The following is a 9,050-nucleotide window of genomic DNA, read 5'->3' on the forward strand; positions in this document are numbered from 1 at the left end:
AAACATCCTTGGAAAAAAGCATAGAGATATATCGTACAACTATTAGAAAATAAACATTAATATAAAATTATGCATCCTCAGATTAACAAAAATTTACAATTTACATATTTTGATTTGTAAAATTTTAAAAATACCAAAACATAATTTAAAGAAAGCACCGTTAAAAAGTTAGTTAAAGAATCGAACATGGAAAGTGGTACTCAGGAATGATAATGTTAGAAATTAAGAGGAAAGATCAGTTTATAGACAGTTACATAAAGAGGTTTATAGTTCAGAATAATCTGTTTTAAATGAAACAGGAAAAATTAGTGAATAACAGTTAGTCAGCTGTGGTACAAGAGCATAACCAGTGGTTAGAGAGGAAATGATTTAGGTTAGTTTTAAATAGTGGGAGAGAGGTTAGGGTTGTAAGGTCTTGTGGTAATTGATTCCATATTTTACCAACTGAGTTAGAAAATATGGAGTCGCCTGCCGAGTTATATGATAAGGAAGTGTAAATCAACATTTTGTTAGCGGAACGTAGATTCCTCAGGTTGTTATATGACCTTATGAAGGTAGTAAGAATTGGTGTGTTGTTGGGTTGGTATAGGGCTTTGCGGGCAATTATAAGTTGGTTGAACATCTACAGAAAAATTCCAAAGGGATTTACTACTACAGAACTGTATAGAAGAAGTTTAGCCAAAGGCCTAACTATACAGTGAGGGGAAAACTGAAGAAAAAAACTACCTAAGAGGGGATTCTAAACAGGGATCTATAGGGTAGTAACTAAAAATAACTATCGCTAAGGTTATAACCCAAAAAACTGACTAAATACAAGAAAAAGATTAATACAACCTGGAGCCGGCAAAAAGATGCAACCTCACAGCTGAAGCGGCAAACGAGATCTGGGTATATCACGCCTAGCATTATGGGACATAGGATAGCCTCGAGCCGGTAAAAATAGCTCTCGAGCTTTAGTAATAGGCAGAGTCGGAGCCGAGGTTCAGCTCCGAACCCATCCAGCAAGAATGAAGGCGAGATTGACAACTTAACATCAAAGGTTAGAATACTGGCAGGATGTCCAGTCGTTGGCAGGATATGTCCCACATGGCTTAGGTTGCTTCAACAGTGATGGAATGATGGACATTAATACCAATTACATTAAGAATGAAAAATATAGAGCAAGGGAAGGGGAACCTGGCAGAATGCAAAACAAGACATCTTATTCTACCCATCACTGTCAAGCCCTACAATCTCTTAAATGGCTTGAACTGCCCCCATCATCTTACCTACATACAACTTAACATTACTCATAAGGTACTCTACAAGCCCTCTTTATGCCCTGCACTTGTTTGGTTATTCTCACATTACATACTAAAAAAAATTTCTTTGATCAGAAAGCCAGCAAGTCGTATAAGTTTATAAACCTTATCTACTAGCTGGACAACTACTCTACTCTTACTCTGTACCTGGAATCTGGAACGCTCTCCCACTACATATTAGGTCTATCCAAAAGCGTGTACTCTTTAATGCTTCCGTACACAAACACCTCTTCACCACTTGGATCTATAACTGCCACAATGCACCCACCCTTGATCACAACTGCCTCTACCCTCCATAATCCCCAGTCTAACTCCTACAAACTTCTTGTCTCATTTTAAACTCTTACTTGTGCAAACTTCAACCATGAAATCATCCTTCATATATATTGGTCATAATCTGTTACTTATTAATTTCTTTATCTATAAACTACACATTGTTAATTTCCTCTAGGCTGTTAACTAGTCTGCTTACAATTTCTGACTTCTCACTCAAGAAGTGAAAACTCTAACTAATTGTTCAATACTGTTAAGTTCATAATTGTCTAATGTTTTATTGGATGTATTAAGAAAACAATTTGTTAACAATTATTCTGCAGTAATTTAATACTGCCATAGTTTTATGTTTGTGGAGCTTTCCTCCCTGGGCCTCCACTGAAAATGGGCCTTTTAGGTCCAGTGGACAATCCTGGTAACCAAATATCAATAAATAAATAAAATAAAAAAATATAATTCACTCAAAACCAGAATAAGTGACAAGTTTTATAAAAACATCACAGTTAAATATGAAAAGAAATGCTTACAAAAGTACAGTTGTGTACACTTACCATAAACATAGATGTTCGAGTGTATTCACTGTTGCAGTCATCACACTTGGGTTATCTGCCTGCAGACAGCCCTGAGTTGGCCCGAATACCAGAGACTTAGTATTTCTGTGTCAGGTCGTCAGGAGTATAAAAACAGGCAGCAGACACCATTACATCAATTTTTCTTGCCCTAAATGTCAGGAGCCCAAAAGGGAGCTAAGCTATGGTGGAAAAATGTGCGTACAGAACTCCAGGTAGGAGCCTTCAGAATGTCCCTGGTAGGGACTCCCCTGAGGAATGCTGTAGAGGTAGAAGTTGCCCTAGTGTAATGTGATCTGACCCCCTGAGGGGCTGGTTTCCCATGGTAATTGTAGCAGAAATGGATACAGTGTGCTATCCATTTGGAAACTGTTTTGAAATGGCCTTGCCCTCTGCCCCTCATGCAAAACTGAGTAGTAACTGGTCAGATTTCCTGAAGGGCTTTAGTCCTATCCAGGTAGAATCTGAGCTGGCTGTGCACATCCAAGGAGTGCAGGATCCTTTTCCCTTTATTTTGAGGATTAGAGAAGAAGGTTGGCAAATGGACAGATTGGTTGAGAGCCACACTGGACACCACTTTGGGCATAAAGGAAGGATTAGTCCGGAGGGAGACCCTGTCAGAATGAATGATGATGAAGGGTTCCATGGCCATAAGTGCTTGTAGCTCAGACACTCTACGTGTTGAAGTGATGGCCAGGAGCAATGCTGTTTTCCAAGAGGGGAATTTTAAGTCTGCTGATGCTGCAGGCTCAAATGGGGGCAGTGTGAGATTTTACAGTACAAAGTTAAGGTCCCAAGGGGTGGGTGCTCTCCTTGGTGGCCTTAAGTTGTTTGCCCCTCTCAGGAACTGTTTGATGAGAGGATGAGAGAACACGGGTGGCTCAGAGTTGTAATGAGCCGAGATGGCAGAGGCATGAATCTTAATGGAGGAAAAGGATAGGCCTCTGTGCAGTAGATCTGCTAAGTAATCCAGGATTAGCAGTAGGGAGGGCAGAGTTCTGTCCTCTCCTTTAGACTGAATCCAGGAGCAATACCTTTTCTACTTATCAGCACAGGATTTCCTTGCACTGGGTCTTCTGGCTTCAAGAATGACGTCCAGTACCTGCTTGCTTAGGCTGGTCACTTGGGGAGAATTCAAGGAATAAGCCAGGCTGCAAAATTTAGGGTTTGCAGTTGCAATATCTGTCCTCCCCTGCTGAGTGAGCTGGGTGGGACTCTGGGATAGGTGCCAGGGTGGCACCAGTGACAGGCTATGCAGAAGTGGGTACCTGTGCTGGCGTGGCCAGTCCAGGGCAATCAGAATTGTCCTTGGTCTGTCCTGTCTTATCTTGAGCAATATTCTTGATAGAAGGGGCTGAGGGGGAAATGTATAGATTGAGAGGTTTACCCACTGGAAGGATAGGGCATCCACTTTCCAGGCCCTGCTGTGAGGTGCCCTGGTGCAGAATTTGCTGAGCTGGTGAGTGCAGAGGGAGGCAAAGAGATCCACCTCTGTGGTCCTCCATTTCTGAATCAGAAGGCTGAAGGTTCTGGGCTCTTGTTACCACTCGTGTGGGTCTACGAGATTTCTGCTTAAGTCGTCTGCCAGTGTATTTTATTTACTTGGCAGGAATTGAGCTTGCAGATGGACCTGCATGTCCAAGGCCATATTCCACAGGGCCATGGCTAGCCTGCAAAGTGGGTAAGAGTGGGTTCCCCCCTGCTTGTTGATGCACCAAATGACTGTGGTGTTGTCTGTTTTTATTAGCAGGGGTCCTGGTGAGAGTAGGGATCTGAAAGCTGTTAGAGCATGCTGCACAGCTAGCATCTCTTTTTGGTTTATGTGCAGATGAATTTGACTTGGGCTCCAGTGGCCCTGAATGCACTTGTCATCCAGGTGTGCCCCCCAGGCATAATCTGATGAGTCTGTGGTTAGGGTCTGGGCAGCATGGGGTTGAGTAAAGGGTAGTCCCTTGTTGTGGTTGCATACTGCTGCCCACCAAAGAAACTCTGACCTTAGACAAGGTATGATAGAAATGACGGTTTCCAGGTCCTGAGAATGTTGGCACCAAAAACTTTAAGTACCACTGACGTTTCCTCATATGCAGTCTGGCATATGGAATTAGTAGGATGCATGAGGCCATGAACCTTAGTGCCTACAGGATTTTCCTTGCGGATAGCTGGGTTCTGGTTGCCATTTGACTGAAGTAGTTTTTCTGGTGTAAGGAATGCCATCTGGGATGCTGTGTCCAAGCTTGCTCCCAGGCATTCAATCTTTTGATTGGGGACTAGTTTTGATTTCTTTTGGTTGATGGTGTATCCCAGGGAGGTTAGAAGAGGTTTTACAAATGTCAGGTGCTGCAACAGCATTTCCTGACTGTCTGCCTGGATCAGGCAGTCATCCAAGTAAGGGTAAATTTGAACTTTTCTCTGTCTGCTGTAGGCAACTGCTGGAGCCAGGCATTTTGTGAATACTCTGGGAGCAGTGAATAAGCCAAAGGGAAGTGCAGAGAACTGATAATGCATAGATCCTGCCCTGAAGCGTAGATATTTCCTGCATGAGCACCTTATAGGGATGTGCAGTCAGGCTTCTTTTAAGTCTAGGGTAGCTAACAAGGCAACTTTGGCCAGCATAAGAAGCTGCTGCAGGGTGAGCATTTTGAATTTTGGTACCACCAGAAAGGTGTTTAGGATGGAAAGATCTAGGATTGGGTGCCAAGTGCCCTCTTTTCTGGGAACCAGGAAAAGTCTGGAATAGAACCCCTGACCTATCTGTTCCGCACAGGAACAGGCTGAATTTCCCTTATAGAGAGCAGGGATTGAACTTGGTTTTGTGCCTCTGCCCACTGGTTTGGAGGAAGGTCTGGGAACCCTTTTGGGGTTGGCAGTGAGTGGAAGTAAAATTTGCACCGCTGAGATATAATGTTGAGGGCCCATCGGCCTTTGGTGATGGAAGTCCAGTTTTTTGCAAGATGAGCAAGTTTTCCTCCTAGTGGCACAAGCAGTTGGGCAGAGGTGGGGAGAGGAGTTGAGAAGTCATTGGGAATTCTTCCCATAAAGGGCTGGCTTAGCACTCCTTGTTTTCGAAGTGGAGGCACTCCACTGCTTAGATCTCTGCATACCCTGAGACTGTATTTTGGGGGGGTCTGTTTCCCCTGGGTCTAGTTTGAAATGGCCTTGAGGGGCTGGAAAAGACCAATGTTTCGAGGGGCAATGCCTACTGAATCTAAGAGGCTGTACTTGCAAGAAATCTTTGACTGTCTGCATAGATTTAGCTTTTTCTTCCATCTTTTTAAGAACCTCTTCTGCATTGGTGCCAGACAAGAGCATCTAGTAATTTTGATTTGACATGGTCTGGAAAGGTTTGCTCCTTAATCCAAGCATGCCTTTTCAGTACAGAACCAGTGACTTCTGCCCTGCAAGATGCTTCTAGGGTGTCAAAGCCACACTGTAATGTATGCTTGTTGACTTGGCTTGCAGAATGCATACGATCTTGTAATACTTCATTTTCTGCACAATCCGTAAAGGTAGCTATTTTTTGCTTAATAAGTTCCATAACATATTGTTGGTACTTCAGCATGTGAAACTGGCAATTCAAAGCCCTAATGGCAAGAGTTGCAGAGGTGTATACCTTCTTACCCCATCTGTCTAAAGCTCTGGGATTCTTAGCTGTAGTTGCTTTGATACTTTTAGGCCCCTGGGAGATGACCTTTGGTCAGCAGTAGGATTTTTGAAAAGGAATTTGTGACAGTCAGGTACTCTGTAGTACCTAGTGCTTTGATACTTTTAGGCCCCTGGGAGATGACCTTTGGTCAGCAGTAGGATTTTTGAAAAGGAATTTGTGAGAGTCAAGTACTCTGTAGTACCCGTCTGGTTTCCTAGGAGCAGGGCGTAAAGTATCAGGAGTTAGACTGGATTCCATAATGACATCCTTCACAACATCCAGGAATGGGGGTATTGCTAAAGGCCTATATTGTGGCAAGTGTAGAAATTCTCTGAGTCTCTTTTTGGACTGAGGGTAGTCTTGACATTCCCAGTGGAAATGCTCTCAAAGTACGTAAGGTTTCCCCAAAAGAAAAATCCTCTGGAGGAGAAGCAGAGGGAATAGATTCCTCTGTATCTGAATCCTCCTCAGCAGATAAAGGCATGTCTTCATAATAAGATACCAGAGAGATGTCGGACTCTTGGTCTGTTAAAGCTGCTGGGGACAGGTCTCTTTCTCTTAGCAGGGGAAGGCCGACTTCCCCTAATCAACATAATAAGGTCTTCTGCCATTTTAAGCATTTAATATTGTGGCAAGGAAGCAGGTGCATGTGTTTGGGTCATTGTTTTTTTAGGCATAGCGCATACTCTTGGCCTTAGAAACTCGGTAGTTTTAGACAGAACTGAAGACATGAAAGAAGTCATTGGTTTGTGTCGAATATCGGTAGTGCGAAGAATTTACTCAGAAGCCGATGCCTGCTCAGAGGCTCCGGACCCATCCAAGGTAGAGACATCAGCAGATTCCATCGAAGAAGAGTCTCGCAGCATACTGGACTCTGAACGGGTCTCGGTACAGGCCTGCGAATCCACTGAAGTGGGCATCAGGGGCTGCGAAAGCACATGAGTACTGGCAAACTGGTGACTAGCTTAACAGAAGTGTCGTCGGCAGTTCTGGACCTGTGCGTTCTGTCTTTATCCTTCCGTTTTTTTGGTAGATTGGTAGTCGGATGGCTTACCGAAGCCATCTCAGAATACAGACAACGAGAACGATAGTATTTAGTGACAATAAGGGTTTGGCAATGAATAGTTTGGATGTTGAACAAGGCACAAAACTGACAGTGAGGAACGGTGTGGTCTGGGCCTAAACAGGTGATGCAGTAAGAATGAAAATCTTCGTGTGGTATCTGCTTTCCACAGGCAAGACAATTGTTAACTTTTTCTGACATCGGTTAGAGCAAGAAAGAAGAATCCCCAACAGGGTACTTAGCTTTAGAAGACTTCAGAATAATTCAATTCGATAACAAAAACTCAGGCAGCGGCCTACTGACACTCGTGCAAACTGCTTCTGCTTCGGGCTCCTCGGCAAGAAAGACTGATGTAATGGCATCAGCTGCCTGTTTTTATACCCCTGACAACTTGATGTCAGTCCTGAAGCGACAGCAACCGACGCAGAAATGCTACGTCTCTGGTATTCGGGCCGACTGAGGGCTACCTGCAGGCAGATAACCCAAGTGTGATGACTGCAACAGTGAAACACGAAGAACATCAGAAATTTCTAAAAGATGTGTAATTAGGTTCCCATCTGAGAGTCACCACAATGCCAGCAAGTGGCTAAAGAACTTTGAAACATGCAGCCACTCTACCAGTGTGAGAAAGTGTTTGGGAAAGCAACTCTGTCCCAAAAGGGGAAAAAAGCATGGCTCTTGTGGCCCATCTATTTTATTTATTTTAATTAACTATTTTAATCATTCCACATTAATTACTAATAAATAAGAGTACTGAAGTGCTTAATACTAAGTACACTACATTACTATTTCACAGATGAATATATTAAACATATACTACTAATCTCTCTGGTGGTGTAGAGAGAGATAACCTCTGGCATCAGTGACAATAGTTCATTTAGCAGCTCAAATACTTGACAGAAGCAGAAAGAGAAAAATGGGCATGCCCATCCTTGGAGGGGAGGGTCAGTAGCTCTGGCTGTCCTTGTTCCCAGCTCCAGACAGACTAACCTCATGCTGGATGTCAGAGGTGAATTTTGAGCAAAGGGGACAAGGTGGGAACTGGGTGGGCCTTCTAAATTGGTGATAGTAGCCCTTGTCTCAGTTGTGAAGGAAAACACATGAATGGGTTATGGGATACAGGTGGTCCATATGCCCATGTCGGCAGCAACATATACAATGTCCTCAGTCATATGGAATTTAAGTAAATAAAAACTGTGCCAAATTAGTTTACCTTTGTTTACTAGTGGTGGTAAGTGGTAAAGGAGGGGTTCATTATGAGTATCAATGGTCTAGTTATGAAGGAGTACAGAGAGTTTTAGAAAATAAGGGTGATGGCTACTTGGATGTACAGCTTCAGATCAAGAAAAGTCAAGAGTAACATTCTCAAGGATTTGCTGGGTAGTCTAGTAAGACAGAATGTTTGACTCATCATAGCTAGATTAATGCTCTGAGCTGTTAATGAGGTGCTTCCTTTAGTCAAGGGTACAAACTAGGGTTTTACTCTTTCTATCTCAATTTGCTACTATGTGACTTTTTGTCCTTCATGGGCATATATGCTATCTCAGCAAGAGAAGGAACCTGGTACTGCTGCTTGCACCTTCTGTGACTCTGAGCATGTTACTTAATTTCCTTGCTTACAGTCTTCCCAGTAAAGAAACCAGAGAACTACAATCGGATCATACCAACAAAATGAAGAAGTGAAACTCATTTAACAAGTAAACCACAGACATCCTAAATCCTAATAACTGTGATGAATCACCTTTAAGAAATTATGTCGGTTTTAAGGCACATTTTTCATATTAGAATTCCCTATACTTCTTACAATAAACATAGGAGAAGTGAAGTAACACCTAGGAACTAAAGGAAAAGCCAGTTGACACTGGAGAGGAAAGATTTTGATACATAATTAAGATAGGAAAAAGGGAGCAGACAGAACACATCACTACTGCTAGCTATTCCTGTAAAACAACTAGTACGAAATCAAAAAGTCACAATGTGCAAATGTTTAAAATGGCAATAGACTTTGGTTATTATGACAGTCATTTTACCTTCTGCTCCAAGGTGGGTTTCTCTTTCCAGTGGTATTATGGGAGGAGACGTCTGGATTCCAGACTTGTACCAAAAAAGGAGGAAGAATTTAAGAATGAAAGCAAACAATAAAATCATGAAAGCATAAGAACAAAAAGCCAGGGAATAAATAGTTCCCTTGAAAAGCCCAA

At 42.7% G+C, this 9,050-nt stretch overlaps 1 protein-coding gene across 1 annotated transcript in view; it reads right to left on the minus strand.

The window, feature by feature from the left end:
- Positions 1-9,050, minus strand: part of PEX16 (peroxisomal biogenesis factor 16) — a 599,892-nt gene that overhangs the window by 300,470 nt on the left and 290,372 nt on the right. Inside the window, exon 5 of the mRNA XM_044082857.1 lies at positions 8,880-8,975. Within this exon, the coding sequence (XP_043938792.1) occupies positions 8,880-8,975 (96 nt within the window). The remainder of the gene's footprint in view (positions 1-8,879; positions 8,976-9,050) is intronic.

This window comes from Protopterus annectens, chromosome 9.part0 (genome assembly GCF_019279795.1).
Source record: "Protopterus annectens isolate FY-2018-M chromosome 9.part0, PAN1.0, whole genome shotgun sequence".
Classification (NCBI taxonomy): Eukaryota; Metazoa; Chordata; order Ceratodontiformes; family Protopteridae; genus Protopterus; species Protopterus annectens.